Source organism: Pogona vitticeps, chromosome 2 (assembly GCF_051106095.1).
Source record: "Pogona vitticeps strain Pit_001003342236 chromosome 2, PviZW2.1, whole genome shotgun sequence".
NCBI lineage: Eukaryota > Metazoa > Chordata > Lepidosauria > Squamata > Agamidae > Pogona > Pogona vitticeps.
Genome location: NC_135784.1, coordinates 23,578,196 through 23,598,675, shown reverse-complemented (window position 1 = coordinate 23,598,675; position 20,480 = coordinate 23,578,196). Strand labels below are relative to the sequence as shown.

The 20,480-nt window shown below is 44.5% G+C and overlaps 1 protein-coding gene across 4 annotated transcripts; it reads right to left on the bottom strand.

The window, feature by feature from the left end:
• Window positions 1–4,025: 4,025 nt before the first annotated feature.
• On the bottom strand, window positions 4,026–14,753 carry RNF5 (ring finger protein 5). 4 transcript variants are annotated; one of them, XM_020813063.3, is made up of 6 exons: window positions 13,578–14,753; window positions 12,585–12,603; window positions 10,490–10,602; window positions 7,630–7,684; window positions 7,405–7,519; window positions 4,026–5,895 (listed from the first exon to the last, which is right to left on the bottom strand). In XM_020813063.3, exons 1-6 carry the CDS (start codon window positions 13,715–13,717, stop codon window positions 5,807–5,809), a joined length of 531 nt encoding a protein of 176 aa, XP_020668722.3. In that variant the 5' UTR covers window positions 13,718–14,753; the 3' UTR covers window positions 4,026–5,806. The 4 variants fall into 4 exon arrangements, with proteins under 4 accessions (XP_020668722.3, XP_020668723.3, XP_072844712.2 ...); XM_020813064.3 differs by having other exon boundaries at window positions 7,405–7,516; XM_072988611.2 differs by lacking the exon at window positions 13,578–14,753 and adding an exon at window positions 12,733–13,571.
• Between the last annotated feature and the right edge of the window lie 5,727 nt (window positions 14,754–20,480).

Here is a 20,480-nt window from a genome sequence, read left to right as displayed (position 1 = left end):
TAGAGATGTGCCTTTCTCTAAAAAAGCCCAGGCCCTGATTATTAATAGCTTGCTTGTAAAGGTTTTATTTTTCAGTGGTAAACCAAAGACAGTGTTTTCTTTGCTGCCACTATAAAGCAGGATACATTTTAACAGGGGCCGACTCCACTGACCTTATTTCCTCACAAAATTCAAACTGGGGCTGCTTGAACTGACCAAATAAGGAATCGCCTAAGACTAAACAAGGTGTACTGAGGGATGCCTCCTAATCAAGAATTCAGATTAGTATTATTTTTAATTGGCATCAATAGGCTTTGAAGCCTTATCAGTTGGTGTTTTCGTGATTAAAATCCCTCCTGGAAAAAGAGTAACTTCAGGGAATTTACAGGAATCTTTTTAATTACGTAGAAAGTAATGTGAAAATGGTTCTTTCTCCACACACACCTTTCCTGAGTGGCTTTTAATGTAGAATAAACAAAATGGCACTGCAGTTCAGCAATCACCCATATTGTGCCCAGTTTGGCCTCAGGAATGGGACAGACCCTGAGTAGCATATACGTCTGAGGCAAACTGTTTAGGTTCTGAAGGTGAAAGGGCTTTTCCATAGATAGCTCAGTAGTTTAGGTCTCTAGCTGTGAAGCCAGAGGTTGGAGTTCAATTCCTTACTGTGCCTCCCTGATGGGATGGACTTGATGGTCTACAGGGTCCCTTTGAGCTCTGTAGATTTATTATTAGACCCGATTCCTTACTTTCTTATGGCATTCCTGTTCTTTTCTGATTGAGCAAAGAAAATCTGTTCTACCTCACCGTATCACCACACCAGGGAAATCTGACCATACTCAAATTTTTTCCTTTCACAATAATAGCAAAATGGAATTTAGAGAAGCCAGGCATAGATTATGAATGTCACAAGGGGAGATGGCTTTAATTGGCTCCATATGGTGACACGCTTGGGTGATGTCAAGTGTTTACATATGAAAGGAGTACAGAGATCCTGTACACATAGTGATTGTGTAAAAATTAATTTCCAAAAGGCAGCAGCACACAAGTGGGAAAAGCTTCACCCATTTATTTCACATGCATCCTATATAGAGTATTCCTCTGTTGTTACCTGAGTGAGCAAACAATTCATGGTATTAAGGAGGAGGAAGATTATCAAAGGGCATCAGCCAAAAAATGATGGTCTAGATCAGTGATTCCCATCCTTGGGCTCCCAGATATTCTTAGACTAAAACTCAGAAGCTTTCATCACTAGCTGTGCTGACTAGGATTTCTGGAAGCTGTAGTCCAGGAACATCTGAGGGCCCAAAGTTGGGAACCACTAATCTGGATACTGTAATTCCAAAACATATGGCCCCAGAAATTCATGGACTGGAACTCTTAGAAAGCCCTAGAAATGCCTAGAAGCTGTTGGCTATGCTGGATGGGGCATTGGGAGTTATAATCACAGGAACACCAGGAAGATAAAATTGAGCCATGCAGAGATTGCTGGAATCTGCAGAAACAGCTGTGTTGACCAAGAAAGTCCAAATTCCTTATGAAGATTGTATGTTTATGAAGCCAACTTTTAAAATACCACCACTAGAAAACCAAATTTGGACTTGATGGGACATTGTATTTACCAGTGTTTTCTGGCTGTCTACTGGTTTACATTAAATGCTACATGATACTAATAATTTGGCACCACCTTTATGGCAGATTAAAATCTAGTGAATTTTTCCAGTATAATGTCTCTATTATAGAGGCAGATTAATGTTTTCTTTTCACATGCAGTGTTAAAGCTGTTAAGACACACAAATACAGGTGGTGCACTGGAGTTGGTAGCTAAACAACTGGCTACATACAAGACTTTATATTGCAATAATTTAGATTTAGTCTACAGCTTTTTAAACGGCCCTGATGTTGGCAATGATGTGTACACAAGGATTTATAGGTCAGTGAGATCTGGAAATCAAGGATAGAATTATTGGTACCTCATAAGGCAAAACCTACTTCGGTTTTGTATGGGTTTGCAGTTGCTCCCCCCAGTAGTAGCACAGAAGTATTTTGTGGCATCAGGCACTGACCGTCTTCTCTCCTGAGGAAAGTGCCATATAACCAGTTAAAACCGTGAACTAAACAAAAGCACAGGTGCATTGGAAATGTGCTGTTGCAGAGTGAGGAGATGATGTCAATCCTTAAATTCATTGTCACTTGGCACTGCAGAAAGATCTTTAAATTTATGGTAAACTTGGGTGGATTGCTCCCTAGAGCATCGGTATAACAAACTTAAATGAGTACAAACAGGACTGCCACGGCTTTCTCTACCAAAGAAGGGTGAGGATTATTGTTTGGTAAATTGATTTGGTTCTAGATGGGGGAAAGACAGTGGCACCTGCATGAATGCCAGCGCTGAACAGAGGATTTATGAGGCCTGGGCCAGATATCATGTAGGGAGCAGGACCTCTCTTACGGTTAAAGGTGGTTTGGTTCTTAGTATTATGGCACAGTGGTTAAACTATTACACTGCAGTGAAGACACTGGTCATCACCTGGGTTTGGTCCCGACAGGCTCAGGTAGCTGGCTCAAACCTTACTTAGCCTTCCATCCTTCTGCCAGACATCCATCTTTCTAAAATGTTATCTTCCATTGGTAAATTTGGTACCTAGGTGTGTGTGGGGGAGGGGGGCAATGTATAGCCTGCATAATTAAATTGCTGAGAGAGTGTTTTAAGTCACATGGGGCAGTATAGAAGCTACCGACTTTGCTCTGCAGGCAAAGAATGTATTTAAGTTTTGCTTAGGGTAGCGCCCAACAGTGGCAATGAATAATTCCAAAAGAAGTCTGGGTAAAAATGTTTTGTGTATAACACAATTAGAAAACAATTCAGACTATAATATACACAAGCATCATTGCATAGTCTCTGTCACACACACACACATTTAAATATGGAGTTTCACGTTCTGTCATGTTCTCCTTGGAAACAGTTGATGGGAGTTGCAAAGGTTCCAGAGACTTACACCCAATGGTGCTGTCTCTAAGTAGAAATAAATGCTATTAAATTAAATGGGGCTTCTAAGTACGAGCATGTGGGATTGCAGAGTGACACAAATGTCTACCTAGTTCTTAACACTTAATGAACAAAGTTCCTCAGTTCATTGAATGGCTAAGCTGGTGTACCCTTTTTAAGAAGGACTCCTAAACTAATGACTTGAAACTCTTCCATCATTTAAAAAATGGGCATCTTTTTTAAAAAAAAACATTCCCCATTTTCCCACCTCCAATTTAACAACTCTTGACCAACACCACCCTGTTCCAAGGAGCATAGCCATACAATCCCTTCCTTGTTGTGAAACAGCCCATCCGTCCATTTTTCATTATCCAAAAATCAAAATGATGTCTCTTCTGAGCAAAGTAACTCCATAACTTTGGAATAGCTTTAGCAACAGGGATCCTCAAAAGGCATTCTTCAGCTAGCCCATGTTTTCATCAGAGGTGCAGAAGCAACACAGGGGAAAATAGGACAGCTGGAAAAGCAGCACTTGTTACAGGATAGTTGGGCACAATTATTTTCTTGGACCACCACAACCTCCCTGCCGACTAATATGGTCTGAATTCTGCCCTGCTCCTGAGAGGATTTCGTGAAGGAATCCAGGTAACTTTTTCAAGGACAGAATTGCTTGAAATACCTCCAGCTAAGGGGAACTCCCTGCCCTTTTTGTCTGGGAACAAGAGTGTTCCTATGTAAAAGTGAAAAAAAAAGGGATGAGGTAGGAGTAAGAAAAGGACCTGGGAAGAGCCATCCCGACAAAAAAATTATATTCAGGAATAGCAGTCAACACAGTAGCTCCAGGGGGATACTGGTGTGTTCAGTACTGTATTTGATAAAACATTTGGGAGGAAGGAGAACAGGGTTATTCTGCCATTCACAGTGACTTCCCCTTTTGTGTGAGTTAGCAGAATAAACTATGCAGATCATACATAGGTACAACATCCTTTACACCTGCACTGACTACTTAAAAGAGTTCAAAACAGCTGCACCAAAAGCAAAAAACAGATTCCACGGATAAGAATTATGGGTTAATTTAATTACAGGAACAGTTAATTTACAACCACTTCTCTCCTTTTCTCACCTCGGGCAGGTGAGGAAATAAGTTTTCACAGAGATTTCTGGCCACTAAATACTGCTGTTGAGAATATAGATGACCCACTAACCCCTTTGCTACCCCAGTCACGATGCCTCCTTCCCAGGCTGCCACCTCAAGAGAACATCTTGTAAGAGCCATGTGCTGAAAGAGGAAGGAAACAAGAGGCCCTCGCTCTGCACTTACTCTCCCTATCTTAGGGAGTGATTTTACCTTCCCTCTCCCAGCACAGTAATGAAAGGATCAACCACCCACCACATCACCCATGGAAATCCCTCCCCAGTGCAAAAGAAGGTGAGTCTTGGCAAAGTGACTCTCCTAGCTCAGTGGTTCCCCAATTGTGGGTCACCCATGTGGTCTGGGACTGCCATGCCCAGAAACCTTGGCCAGCACAGCTGGCAGTGAAGGCTTCTGGGAGTTGTAGTCCAAGAACACCTGGGTGACCCAAGGTTGGGAACCACTGCTCTAGATGACTGCTCCCACCCACACCCTGCTTTGATGGCTGCTGGCGAGGATTCTGGGAGTCATCATTAACATGTCCAAGCTCTGAATTTTTTACACTTCCACCCATTTGTTCTCATATGTGTTTCTCACCATGTATTAAAAACTAGCTACGAGGGCCTTTTTAAAAAATAACTTCTTACAAAGGTATCGGAAAGCCCACTCATCATCTTGTTGCTCTTGGCAACTTGAAAAGGGACGAGCAGCGTGCTGATGGGTGTCTGTGTGTGTGAGTTGGGGCGGGAGTGACTGGCTGTATTCTTCTGAAAGGTCTTGGCCCCCCCCACTGCCCCCTCCACCTTCTGCAGCCCTCTGGTGCACAACGCTTTCATTGGGCACCCTTCCCATGATCCTTTGAAGTAGGAAGGAGGGTGAGGGAGGTGGGCCCTTTTCCTCCCTCCCATCTCTTCTCAGGGCAGCAACACCCCACCTTGCTCATAAACATCCCCTTCCCCCCCAATACAGCTATTTATACCGTAAGGTGCCTACTCTCCATTTCTGTATGATACCCAGCAAGTCCAATACTCACAGCAGAAGTAGGAAGTGATGATACAGATGTGGCTGCAGCCAAAGAAAGAAAAAGCAGGGGGAAGGGACTCACCCCTATCCCCCCCCCACCCCTCAACTTCTGCTTCCAAATAAACACTTTCACCAGAATCCTCTCCTCGCGGACACAAGAAATGGCAAAACACTGTTTCACGAGCCCACTGACGTTTCTCTAAGAGCTAATTTCAGTTTGTGCAAGCCCACAGCCCCCTTTAAGAAAGCGACCACCGATTTTTAGCGACTGGCCAAGCTTTGGAAATCTTCAGCTGCAGAGGGTGACAGAAGCCATTCAGCCCTGAAATGGCTTTGATGGACTTCCGGTTCTTCTCATATTACACACCGGTACAGTGGTGGGCCCCACCTACCCATGTTCACAACGCTTTTGTATGATCACCCCAAAGAAAGAGCCCTTCAATGCAGTGGAAGGATGAGAGGGCAAAAAAGCTGAGGAAGACTCACCATTGCCCGAGTTACACCTTGCCACATAGGTTTTGTCCCCTCTCCCCGCCCCCCCCCAGCACCCTCGCCTGTGCAGCCAGCCAGCCAGCAACTCCACCCTGCAAAATCCCACCCCCAACCCCCTAACATTAAAGTTCCTCTATCCAGTTCTGATAGTCTTTAGTATATTGGGTGAATCCAGTGTGGGGTCCAGCTGGTCAGACACTGAGCAACCAAAAGAAAAAGATAGCCGCGATGAAGAGAAACAGGGAATCCTGCCAGCTCGAGGGGCGCGCAGCGTTGACATCTAGGCAACGAAAACAAAGAGCAAGACAAAAAAAAAACAGAGCAGAGATTAGAAGAAAGCAAACAGCCATCCTTCAAAGCCGGGTTTCACTGGCTGGGATCTGACTTGCGTTTGTGTAAGGTTTGCATAACTTACCCCAGCTAGGTGCCTAATGCTATCATTGGGGGAACCCATCAAGACAAATTGTGGCATTTTGTCAATTATCTGTAACTAATTGGGGCATGTTAGGCAAATAGAATTCTGACCAAGGAATACCATGGGATGCTGGGCAAACACGGGCATCATTCAGAGACTCCCCCTCATGATTCTCAGCTCAAAGGCCCATCTAGTCCACTGTTCCGTTCACAGGGTGGCCAACCAGCTGCCATAGAGAAGCCCAGGAGCAGGACACGGGTGTGACTCTTTGCAACCTTCCACCTCACATTCCCCAGCAGCTGACAGACAAGAGACACAGGGCACCTCTAGTTGTGGAGGTGATCTAGAGTAGTAGATTCCAGCCTTGGGTCCCCGAATGTTCTTGGACTGAAACTCCCAGAAGCCTTCCCCACTAGCTGTGTGTTGGCCAGGCTTTCTGCGAGTTGTACTCCAAGACCCTCTGAGGACCTAAGTTTGGGAATGACTAATCTAGAGCCGTCATAGCCACTGTTGGCCCTAAACTCTCTGAATTTATCTAATCGCCTTTTAAGGTCATTCAAGCTGGCCCAGAACTAGCACATCAAGGATACCAAAGAAACTTCCCATCTCAGCTGCTTGGCCTGCTGGGCTCGAGGTTTCCAGTTGCCCTTAAGCTCAATGATCATTTTCAACTACATATTTTTCATTTTTAAAAACTGAGAAATCCTTCCCAGAACCAGAATCCAAATACAGTGGTGCCCTGCATAGCGAGGTTAATCCATTCCGGATTAACCATCGCTATTCGGAAACATCGCTAAACGGAATAGAAAAACCCACTGGAATGCATTAAACTTCGTTTAATGCGTTCCAATGGGCCCCAAACTCACCGTTCAGCGATGTTCCGCCATAGCGCAGGCCTTTTTCGCGCCCTTGGTAAGCGAGGGCAGGGCGCGAAAACACTGCGCATGGCCATTTTGGGTCTTCCAGTGGCCATTTTGGAAGTGCCGATCAGCTGTTCCCCAACATCGCAATGCGAAGATCGGTAAGCGACACGCTTACCGATCGTCGCAAAGCGAATTTTGCCCACTGGAACCATCGGTATGCGATCGCATTAGCGATCCCAAAAAACGGATCGCTATGCAAATTCGTCGTTAAACGGTGCACTCGTTATGCGAGGCACTACTGTATATCAGATAAAGAGGCTCCACTAGAAGAGCTGACGAGGCAATTTTTACCTGCATAGGATTTCTTAGTTTGAAAGCAGGAGGCCTCCCTCTGGCCACCTTGGGACTCTTAAGTGTCTCGTTCTGCTGCAGATGAAACTCCAAGCCTGATGTTTTGGCTGGGTATGGGGAGGGATTTTCCATCTGACCTACAGGTCTCGAGTTGTGTTACCTGCTCTTTCTCCTGGAGCACTGTAGCCCGTAGTAAAAAATCCAAAGGGGAACGCGCCGATGCCGAATGCCATGTGGAAACCGGTGGCTGCTTCAGGAAAGCCGCCCAGGCCCTGCTGGTAGGGCAGCAGAAGAAAGAGAGAATAGAGGAGAGGATTGTAATCATTAGACCACTGGAAGAAGCAGGGTGTTTGCTGGGCTGGTTACAGGGAAGAGTGGCACTCACCTCTCGGGACTCAGGTTCCGGGCGCTGACCTCGTGGTCTAGGGGGTGTCTTCAACCTGCGTGGGAAGGAAAAAGCTGGCCATTGTATAAAAACCATGGCGAGGAGTTTAAACAATGATATCATCTAGGCCAAATGACACTTTTCTAAAAATTCACTGCTGCAGTTTCTCATAGCAACCAGCCTTTTTTGATGCTTGATGCAAGGTCAGGGAAGCAGAGCATAGAAGTTACTGTTCTAGACTACAACTCCCAGAATGCCCTAGGTAACAGGCTGGGACTTTCTAGAGATGTTTCCAAAAAGGTAAGACTGCCTGGGGACTTCTGGGGGTTGGGTAAGAGGAAGATGCACAAAGATGATTAAAACTTTTTAAAAAGGTAAATAACTTTTTATTTTAGGGAGGGGATGCCTGCCTCACAGTGATTTACAATCTACCATTCATAAGACAACAGAGGAAAGGAAGGAACATGTTGCAAGTAAGCAAGAGAAAGGATTTTTATTATAGTATTTTATCAAGTGCCATCAAGTCAATTCTGACGTACTGGTGACCCTTTTTCAGGGTTTTCCAGCCAAAGGATATTCAGAAGTGATGTACCATTTTCTTCTTCTTAGGCGCCAAACCATATAAATGGGGGAATAAAGGGGGGGGGGAAACCCTGAATGCATATTTATTTTACAGAGTTCCGATACTATAGTCTACTCCTGTACTCAAAGGCTGCCAATATTGCTCTTGCATAACCCTTCTGGCTTATAAAGGATGCTTCCCCACCCATGTTGAGGCCAGACACTTTTTTTCAAATGATATAGCAGTAGAGATGTGACGTTAGTATTTGTATAACTGGGGATACAAATATGAATATCAGCACCACAGGTGCCTGGGGAAACCGGACCCTCCCCCCCAGAACTAGCTGGTCCACTTGCTGGAGAGCACACACAGCTGTCGTCATGCACGTTGCAGCAATCGCGGAAGCAACCTGGCTGGCGCTGCCCCGACTCCCCACACAGTCAACAATTCTGGGAAGTCAGCTGCGTGGGAAGGTGGGGAAGTGCCAGCCGGGCTACTTCTGTGACTGGCACAATACAAATGACGATGGCCATATGTGCTGGGCAGTGAGCAGTAAGTGGACTGGCTGGTTTTGGGGAGCAGGATCCGGTCTTCCCCCCAGGTGCCTGTGGTGCCAATATTTGTATTCGTATCCCCCAGGAATACAAATACGAATATCCCATCTCTAAAAAGGTAAAGGTTCCCCTTTTTTGTCCAGTCATGTCCGACTCTAGAGGGCGGTGCTCATCGCGTTTTCAAGCCATAGAGCCAGCGTTTTGTCTGAAGACATTTTCCATTGCCATGTGGCCAGCGTGACTAGGGAACACCATTTTACCTTCCCACCGAGATGGTACCTATTTATCTACTTGCATTTGCATGCATTCGAACTGCTAGGTTGGCGAGGAGCTGGGACAAAGCGACGGGAGCTCACTCCGTCGCGTGGATTCGATCTTACGACTGCTGGTCTTCTGACCCTACAGCACAGGCTTCTGTGGTTTAGCCCGCAGAGCCACCACGTCCCTATCTCTAGATGACAGCAAAAGCTTCTGGAAACCATTTTTTCAGCACCTGGCCTCACAGTTTCACCACCACCTCAGTGACCCACAAGGCCACGTTGTACATGTCTGCCCCTCTCCTCTCTTTATCCTTGAAGGACATGATGCCATTTCCAGCAATTTCCTGCGCACTGATCTCTTGATGTGCATTCACCTGTCTCTCATTTTAGCAGAGTGGAACCTTATGAACACAATGTCCTACCCCACCATCCCAACCCAGAGACTGAAAGCATTCTTATCCCATGGGTATTTTTTGGCAGCAATCGCTCCTCCACCCATCTGGGCCGCAGTCCTGGAAGGCAGGTAGTTTAAAACACCAGGTCCTCCTCTTTCTCCCAAAGCTTTCAAGACGTGAAGGACAAACAGGTGTCTGATCTTATGAAACACATCAGGGGCTGTGGAGGAAGGGGCTTGGCCACAGCACAGATGCCTAAGCGACAAGCATGAGCAATAAGCCACTTTCTGTGGAGCTCCTCTGTTTGGCTATCAGCCCGAAATTGATGGGAGGCAAGTGATGAAGCCATTGGCCAAGTACCAGGTCATGAGCTGGGAAAAGCTACTTTTTGTAAGACTGTAATTCCCAGGATCGTCTGGTAGTACTGCCACTAGGAAACCTCCGTTCTGGATCATAACTTCCAGAACTACCCTGGGCAGCTCCTAGAAGAATTCCCCGTATTTTTTTTCAGGCTGTGGTTGAGACACAGACACTTAACAAATCTTACAGTTATATGTATTTGTGAAGGCTTTCACGGCCGGGATCTAATGGTTGTTGTGGGTTTTTCGGGCTTCTTGGCCGTGTTCTGAAGGTGGTTTTACCTAACGTTTTGCCAGTTTCTGTGGCTGGCATCTTCAGAGGACAGCAAACTGTTTGCTGTCCTCTGAAGGTGCCGGCCACAGAGACTGGTGAAACATTAGGTAAAACCACCTTCAGAACACGGTCAAGAAGCCCGAAAAACCCACAACAACCTTACAGTTATACTTGGTAGTACTTTGGGAATATGGAAGAAATGGATAGAGCAATCTAAAGCAGTGGTTGCCAACCTTGGGTCCCCAGATGTTCTTGGACTAAAAACCCCAGAAGCCTTCACCCCTCACTGTGCTGGCCAGGATTCCTGGGAGTTGTACTCCAAGAACATCTGGGGGCCCCGAGGTTGGGAACCACTGAACTAAAGGAAGAAATGGCTGGAAGACAGTGCCATTCTAGTCCAGCATTCAAATTCTGTGGAGGACTAGAAGAATTTGCACAGAGGAACAAAAAGCTTACCTGGGATCTTGCTGGGTGGAGCTGCCACGACCATACAGGGGGATGACTTTGTCACGGCTGATCCCTGCCTTGCAAACAGGGCACTCCTGACGCTCAGGACGTGTTTCCAGCCACTGTGGGAGGGAACAATGATGAGGAAAAGGACTACGGCAGATATGAAAGAGTTTTTTTTTTCCAATTGCATCGCTCAAAAAGCCCTGCTCTACGCCCCACAGCTATTAAATCCATTTTATCTGACAAGCCAGTGCACTTCAGATATTTTGGATTAAAAGACTGATACTCCCTGGCTTTGGGACACTTAATGGAAGTTCTGAAACATCTGGACCAGTGGCTGGTTGCTTTACCAACCTTGGATAACACAGGTGCTCTTGGACTACCACTCCCAGAAATCCTAGCCAGCACAGCTAGTGGTGAAGGGTTTTGGGAGTTTTAGTCCAAGAATGTCTGGGAACCAACCCAAGACTGCTTTAGATACTGTCACCTAGTCTCTGAACAAATAGGTGTAAGGAAATACAGTGGTGCCTCGCAAAACGATGTTAATTCGTTCCATGAAAATTGCTGTTTTGCAAAAATATTGTCTTGCGAAATGCGGTTCCCCATTGGAATGCATTGAAACCCATTTAATGCGTTCACATGGGGGGAAATAGTCGTCAACTTGCGAAAATCGCCCATAAAGAAACCGTTTTGCAAAGCACGGATCAGCTGTCGAAGTTGTCTTGCGAAAAACGGTCCCGGAAAAAAAAACATTTTGCGAAGCACGGACTGAAACATCGTCTAGCAAAAATCATCCATAGGGAAAACTGTTTTGCGAAGCGCTATAGCGGTCGCAAAAACTCATCGTCTTTTAAATAAACTGTTTTGTGAGGTACTTGTCTAGCGAGGCACCACTGTAACTAAGGTACCATAAAGGACTCTGGTCAACATTAAATGTGGCAGAAGCGGGGAATTAAAATATGGCAGGAAGTCAAATTCCATCATCCTTAGCCTTGGGAAGGGAAGCATGGGGATCCCAGTCAGGCCCTGCTGCAACCAGATTCTCAGCGAAAATAGGAAATATATTTCTACCAAGTATTCAGATTCATAGAACTGTAGACTTAGTAACCCTAACTGGTGCCTGCATATCTCATGGCTAAAAGGTAAGTGTAATTTCCAGACAGTTTTTAAAGTCGGTACTTTTCAGAAGCACAACTATTCCTGGGATGAAGATAAAGAAACAAAAACTCTGGAAAAGCACTGAAATGCCAAACTAAAAAGTAGATAAAACTGGGAAATGTAGAGTATTTGCTTAATGTGTTTATATAATGTATTTACACTACTTTTATATCACCCATCTGGCTGCCAAGGCCACTCTGGGTGGTTTACAATAACATTAAAAAAAGAATTAAGGACAATGAACAGGATAGACATTAGCAAATCAAAATTAAACAACGAAGCAAAAGACAGGACGGCCTAGTGTGCTCTGGTCCATAGGGTCACAAACAGTCAGACACGACTTAATGGCTAAACAACAACAAAAGAACTAAAATAATTTCTACAGATTTTTTTCCCTTGGAAAGTACGTCTACATAAAGGTGAATGGCACAAGAGAAAGGTTCATTTCATGATCAGCTGCTCTGCTGATAAATATTTCACAAGGTGAGGACAAAGGTTTGTTAGACCCAGAATTCACAACTGCACTTAAACTCAAGGGCTTGGAAAAATTAGTGGTCTTGAGGATTCCAAGATCTGTTTTGCTAAAACCTTTCGCAGGGTTGGTTCCGCTGGTGGCACATGCGGAAAAGATCCAGTCCTCCCGGCTCTTTGCCCTCAGAAGCTGTTGGAGAGAATATTGCTCCTAACTAAAGAGAACAGCTACTAATACACTTCTCAAGCAGCCTTGAAGGACATGATATTAACCTACTTCTGATAGAAGGTTATTTCTCTGTGAGGACACACAGAGAGAGATCTGGGCAGTTTTCCCCAACAAAGGCCACATTGCCTATCAGATTCTTTCAGCTAAAGCACACAACACACATATAACATAGCAAGCTTTTCCCTAGCAGGCCCTGGAGGTCAAAACTTGGGGAGGAGGATGCCAAACAACGTAAAGACTCACCTGGTGAAGGCATGGCCAGCTGGGGGGAAAAGAGAGGGAAAAAACATTATCTTTTGAGTTACTTGGGAAAGCCACACTAGATTTTAAATAGGTTTCAGCAAAATTACGTACAGGATTAAGACTTCTAAAGCCATACACCGATACCTACTTGAGGTCTGACGCCAGTGTGATGTTTTCTTTCCCATGGGTACTAGCCAAAGCAAGCGTGGGCAACAGATGACTTTCCATATGCTGAGTCAATCTCTCTGCCCTTGACCAGCAGGGCTAAAGGTCAAGGATGATGGGTATTGTAGTCTGGAAGCCCACAGTCTCCCCAACCTTCTATGTTGCTGCTCTCAGGCCTTAGAAACCCCTCCCTGCCCATTCAATGCAAACACTGTTTTCATAGGTCCATTTGGTGGAGACCCAGAAAGGGGCCTTCTCTGTAGCTGCTCTCATCCTCTGGAACTCCCTCCCACAGGAGACCAGGTTGGCTCCATCTTTGCTGCCCTTCCCCGAACAGGCAAAGGCCTTTCTCTACAGGCAAGCTTTTCCTTAAATGACCGGCTGCCTAAGTGGGGGGTTTTAAGTGGATGATTGTGCCTTACTGCTCTGAAGTTTGTTTTTGGTGTTGCCTTACTGACTGCTTTTTCAGCAGTGGTACCTGTTTGATCCTTTTAAGTAATTATACACTTACTGGGTTTTTTAGCTTTTAAATATTCTCTTATTATATATATTTTTAACACTGTCAGCCGCCTTGGACCCTCCTTAAGAAGAAAGGCGGAATAAAAACCTTATTTCAAATAGAAATAAGGCAGGCATCACCCTGATTCTAATCCATATGGAAAACATTCACCGACTAGGTTTGCTTTGGTGCCATTCAAGGCACAGGAGCAGGAATAACCCAAAAAAGGGGGGCGGGGAGAGAACCCCACTGTTCTGCCTTTTTCTTGACGATCTCCCCCAAAATCTTCAGTGCCACACCCCTTTATGCCCCGCCCACCCCCATCTCACCAATACAGATGGCCGCAGAGCCCAATGACCGCTTCCCTCGCAGGTTCCAGACAGATGTTGCATTCGAAAGCGCTGCGGTCGCGATTTGATCCCTCGGCTTCCCCGTCGGGAACCCCCGGACCCGTCCCGGCCGCCGCCATCTTCCGCCCTCACTTAAACTGAAAGAAGGGGGGGGTGTTGGCAATGCTCTTTAGCAATTGGTCTTCTGAGCTATCCTTTATTCTCCTTCTGCATTTCATTGGACGTCGTGGCGGTCAATTGTTGTCACCAGGCCAAGCTGACTGTGTTCGTTCGTGTTAAGTCCCGCCTTTCCCACGGCGTGAACGCTGGAAACTTTTTTGATTGATTGAATTTTTCGGGTGGCTAAACACGCGGCGATATTATTGGGTGAAGTTAGTTATCCGCCCGCCTTCGTTCATCGATCAAAATAAGATGTCATGTGACATTAAAAAAAAGAGGCGTAGCTTTGATTGACGGGACCGTCAACGTCTCAGACGCCAGCGAGCTAGGGCTCGGGGCGGGAACCTCAGCAAGATCTGTACGCCCTTTAAAAAGCTTAGCCAACCGCGATTGGTCGGGGTTATGCCGTGGGGCAGGGCCAATCCTGATTGACGTACAGATTCTCCAGTGATTGATCGCTACGTTGAGGCCAAGCCATTCGCAGATTACACTGATTATGTTTATTTAGCGCCGAGCTGTAAGCGGGAAGGGCCGCGTTAACTCAAAAGCGACTTCCTGTTTGGGACTCTGAGGGGTGCTGTTGCTTTTCTGTTACCGTGGCAACTGCAACGCTGTATAGGCTTCCCTTTCGTGCGTCTCTGATAACAGTCAATTTACAGCCCCTTCCCCACAGAATTAATTTTGCCCGGCCCAGTTGTGTATTTTACCTTGGTCACGGCCAAGTGTGTAACAACTGCAAGAGGCAGGGGTTACCATGGTAACCAGGAACCTGATTCATGCGGATGCACTTGGCATTACCTGGCAATACCGCTGCAATCCACGGATCAGCAAAACCAGCCCATCATTTGTCATATGCTCAACACAACTGGTTTTGCCACCGCCATTGCTTATTTATTTATCAAATATAAGAGGCAGTCTATAGATGGCCAGATGGACGGATGGTCAAACTTCAACTCCTATTACACTTTTGTTGGGTCAGTCCAATGGGAGCTGCAACCCCCATCAACACCTGGAGGACCTGGCATTCCCTAGCTGGAACCCATTGCCTGTACCAAAATTACAACATTTACCAGAGCAGAATGCAGCATACGATACGTGCAGTCCATGTCTGGCAATATATTTGACTGAGATTTCCTGTGGGAAAGCGTGCATAAAGATACCCTTCAGGATGCTGTCCAGAGAGACCATTAATTTATTCTCCAAGACTATGTTGACCTAGACACCTACTGGGTCCTCTGAGAGTTGCACAACAACTTAAGCTGCCACCCTGTAGAGTGTTATCCCATTAAACATAATGGGATTTTGTGTGTGTGCCAGTCTTCAGTTTGCACTGTTCATCATTCCTTTCAGTGCCATAGCAAACTACAGCTGTCATAACTGCTGCCTTTAATTGCTGACACTGGTCATGGTTATATGTTGTTCACAACATCAGCTCTCACTATCCCTCATCTTTATCTAGGCTAGCTAGGCCTGATGTCCAGTCACTGTTGGGGGAACAGCACAGCTCACCGCCCTGCTTTAGACTAACCCAGGACTGTTGCACCCATCAGTCAAAGTGAGGTGGTTACCTCAGGCAACAGAGACCTTGGGGAGGCCACAGAACTACTGCTGCCAGCATCATCACTACCCATTCTTCATTGTCTGATTCCCCTGTCTCGCATGTGTCCTTCTGCTACACAGGAGGAACACTTATGGAGGAGTTAGAGCTAGGAAGAGCACCACCCCACAGTGCTAGAGCCCTCTCTGGACAGTTTACAACATCATTATGCAGGGAACGTTTGCCCTCTAGCAAGCTGGGTACAAATTTTACTACGCTTGGAAGGATGGAAGGCTGACTCAACTTTGAGCCAGCTACCTGTTGGGATTGAACTCAAGTCATCATGAGCAGAGACTTGGCTGCAATAAAGCAAAGCAAAGCGTGCTGCTTATATACCGCCCCATAGCGCTTCAAGCACTCTCTGGGCGGTTTACAATTTAATTATGCAGGCTACACATTGCCCCCCCCAGCAAGCTGGGTACTCATTTTATCGACCTCTGGTACCACTGCACCCTGGTGGCTATTGTTCATGGTGGAAGCAGTGATACCACACCATTTATTTACTTCTTTTATTTATTTATAATTTATATGCCACCTTTCTCCTCATAGATGATTCAAGGGTGGGTCAAAGCAACACATTAATCACAATTTAAAACACCACAATATTGAAAAACAATTGAATGTATAACAGTAACAAGGTGGTTTTGTACATAAGAATATTAAGGTAGTATTGAACTGTCACTGCCTGCGTGGTTGCCCTTGAGTGCAGCCATTGTGTGACCAATCATTTGCCATAGTCTGATTCTTCAGGCCAAGGCTGTGTGACGGGGTGACCTCCCGCAATGCCATGGACTTGAAGACCTAATTGCAAAGTGACATCTCAAAACAGCCCACCACCACCATCATCTTCCTCATAATTTTTTCCCATGTAGCATTGGTAGGGTGTGCTTCTCTTTCTGCCTCAGGTAGCAGGAACACCACCAAACTTGTACCAGGTGATTGTGCACAAAGAGTAGGGACTGTGGAGTGTGGGTGAAATCTTATTGTACAATGACATTCACATAAATCCTGATGACATCATCAGCCATGGACTCCATTGTTCATTTAAATGTTTCCTGTTCCCTCTGTCTTCCATAGATGACTCCTTAGAGATCTCTTTTGAGTTGAGGAAGCCTTGAGGAAATCTTTAGTGCCTAAAAATCACCACCACCACTGACCTCACTACTAGGGGTGACATTTTGTTCCCTGCGTTGAGGTGGTAAAGGTCAAAGATGGTTACTTCTCTCTGTCCTACATAGAGAAGCTGGCTGGACTGGCTGGTGAATTTTCTTGACAGGATAGCATCCCCTCTTGCATTTCAGAAAGCCAACAGGTTTAAGAAAAAGTCATGTGGCTTTTCCCCAGTGACATTAAAAGTGTGGGCATATTTTTAAAAGGTGAGGGCACATTCTGTCTGGGATATTGGTGGGAGTTGAAGTAACTTGTCAAACTGTTTACCAGTGTAGTAAGATGTAGTATTTCTCTTTTAGTTATCATACTTCTACAAGGGGGCGCTGATGAGTATTGAGCCTTTCCCAGAAAAAGTTCAGCTAGGAAGCTGTAACTGCCACACTATTCTACACATTCCCCCAGGAAGTCAATGCACTTGCGATATCTGTCCTGCAGCTTCTTAAGTCCCTGCAAATAAAATTCTTCCGACTGCTGGTGTAACCACTCATTTGCAGCATTAGTTGCCTCCAGAACACTCCCAAATCATTGTCCCTTTAGGTGTTTTTTTTTTAAATTATTATTTTTATTTTATTTTTTGAGTTTGGGAAACAGATAATAGTCAGAAGGAGCCAGGTCAGGGAATAGGGTGGATGGGGCATCACTTGAAAGCTCAGGGCATCAGTTTTGCCATTGTTTCACCTGTAGTGTGTGACGAGGGATTGTCATGCAACAAGATGACACCTTTGGAGAGATTTCCTTGACATTTTTCCTCGATGTTTTGCCTCAATTTCATCCATAAAGCACAGTAATATTTTGCATTGGTGGTTGAACCCTGTTGGAGGTAGTCCACCAGCAGAACTCCCTTCTTAATCCCAAAAACTGTTGCCATTTGCTTCTGCACCAACCTTTGCACTCAGAACCTCTTTGGCCTGAGGGAACCACTGTGCCTCCATTCCTTAGATCGCTCCTTTGTCTCAGGATCATAACAGTAGATGTCTCATCACCAGTTACCAGTTTGCCCAGGAAATCTGACTCATTTCTTGCTAAATGTTCCAAAACAGCCACCAATGACCACACGTTTCCTCTTTTGTTCGGTTGTCAAAAGTTTGGGGATCCACTTTGCTGCCAACTTTCTCATTTCCAAGTCATTGTGGAAAATGGCACCAATTCTCTCAACGTGATATTCTCAGATATATAGCAATACTTTTGGCTGATAGTCGGTGGTCCTCCATGATCATGTCATGGATGGCTTTCACATTTGCAGGCACAGAGACAGAAACAGGCCTTCCACTGGGTTTCTCACTTTCAACACTGAAATGGCCAGTTTTAAAATAGACAACCCAACATGGATCTGCTTTGCACCTTTCCCTTTGAGAAACAGGAACTTGATTATGGTCCTACGCTCTTCCATATAGAAGAGGTGCTGCCATGTTCACTTTGGACCTGAACATGAACGATAGGTTAAAATCATAGGTAGTTGATTTTTTTGCACCATTGAATATAGATAAATTGGCCAATACAACTTGCAGTTTATAGCTTCCTGGCTCATTTTTCCCCCCTGGGAAAGGCTCAATACTTATCAGCACTCCCTTGTACATAAGGTGGCAATTATCTATTTTTTTATTTATTTGATATGCAAACAAATACATCAATCGAATAAATAAATCTATTAAAGCTGTGAGAAGACAAACATTCATCTTGCTCTCTAGAAACTTTTTAACTCTTAAAGTCAGGAGGGTGCAATGTTACTTTTTAATAAGTAACTATTTATAGCTGTAATTCCAGTGTGCACCAAAGTATCTGATTATTGTTACATTTGCCATTTAAAAATGTAACTAATGTTTACTTTCCCATTTCTCAGCAACTATGTAAATGGTTATTTTTAATAATGGAAAAGGTAGGGTTTGTTATGCCTGCCAGTGGCCATACTTAAAAAATCCATATTGTGATACATTGTCATGTCATTATGAATAACCAAGGGATCATTGAAGGGGAACTATTCCCAAAATTTCAGAGTGAATAATTTCAGCCATGACCTAGTTATGCTTTTACAGTACTTACTTTTACGATGTGCCAGACAGTGGTACAGAACATGCTCTCCTGCCATTTCCTGCTTTTTCATCAACCACAACACAGGACAAGCCACAGCCCATGTTTGAACTACATGAACTTTCCCCCCTCTATAGTTTAGTGAGACCACCCTCAAAATAATTAAATAGGTTCCCTTCTTGGATGCACACCTTAATATGGTGAGCAGGTTTGAGCATCTCAGAGAAGCTGAGAGCAATGCCATCAAAAGGACAGACTCCATACTAATTTGGACTCCCACCAGGTCACTCGGGGTGGAATGGTCACAACTGAGATGACAGACTAAGATGCATCCGCCTTCTTCAGAAGCAACGGACACATTGGCAGAAGGGACTGGTTTGTTCCATGTTGATGGGGGTAGAGATACTTCTGGAGGGCAGCCGCTGAGCAGTAGCAGTAGCTGAAGATGACACTGGTGGAGAATATTTAACAGACAATGACAGCAACACAGGCTAACTTTTGTTAACATTGCAGAGTAGACAGCTATGATAAACTACTGATGAATCTTTCTTATCTTAAAAACTCTATGATAAGACAATCCAAAGTGAAACAAGAGATAGTGCTGGAAGATGAGACTCCCAGGTCAGAAAGTACTCAATTGGCTACTGGTCAATCAGCACAGGACAAGTATTCATGGTACTGTTGCTAATGATGCAGCTAGATTAAAAACTTAAAGGACGTCCAGTAGCTGACATGCACAGAGGTGGTAGGAAAGTCTGATGCTGCACAACACACACAATTGCAACATGCAATGTGATAAATATTAATCAAGGTAAACAGGAAATCCTAAAACAAGAAATTTAACATTGAACATTGCAATGCTTGGTGTCAGTGAAATAAAGTGGACTGGAGTGGGGCTCAAGAGTGTTCTATTCTGGAAATTACAAATTCAGAAGAAAATGAGTGGCTCTAATATTGAGGTAAGGTGTAGCACAGGCAGTAAGGGGCTATAAGGCTGTCTGTATAATATCTATCAGACATCTGAGAAAACTTATCAACATAAACCTATTTCAAGTCCATGTTCCAACTGCAGATGCTGAATAACAGAATCAAAGAATAATTAATTTGGAAGGGCTCTATAAGGCCATAGAGTTCAGCCCCCTCCTCAATGTAGGAATGCAAATCAAAGAATATGTCAGGTGGCTGTCTAATTTTATCTTTAATGCCTCCAGTGTTGGAGCACTCACCACCTCTCAAGGTAATTGGTTCCATTACCATAATGCAATTATTAAATTATGAAGATTACATGGAAAGCTTTTTACAAGCTTCTAGGAAGTAATTTATCACACATTGAAACAAGACATGCTGATAATCAAAGGTGCCTGGAACATAAAAGGAGGAAACAAAGCAGAATCTAATGTGGGTTGAGATTTTTGCCTAGGGGTCAGAAACGAAGCAGGATAATGACTCACAGGGTTCTGTGAAATCAACAATCTGTTTATCATAAATTCAATGCTTAAAGCAACTGAACAGATGGCTGTACACATGGGGATCACCAAATGATAGATAGATAAATCAAATAGACTACATAATTTGAAGCAAGTGTTGTACAGCTGTATCCAATCTGCCAAAACAAGACCAGGAGCAGATCGTGTTGCTTATCATGAAGTGTCAATATCAAAGATTATAGTAAAACAGAAGAAGAGCACTAAAAGAGTCCTGGTGCACAAATATAATTTATACATTGATGAGGAATAAAAAGTCCACATAGAGAACATATTTGCATTACTTAACTCAATTGACCATGAACCAGAAGAACTGTGGATTTAAATGAGATATATCATTAGTGAATAATTTAAAATTACAATTCCTAGATTAAGCCTAGATTAGAAATGAAGAAAGACCAGTAAAGAAACACACTATATGACCAGGAGAAATTAAAGAGAAGG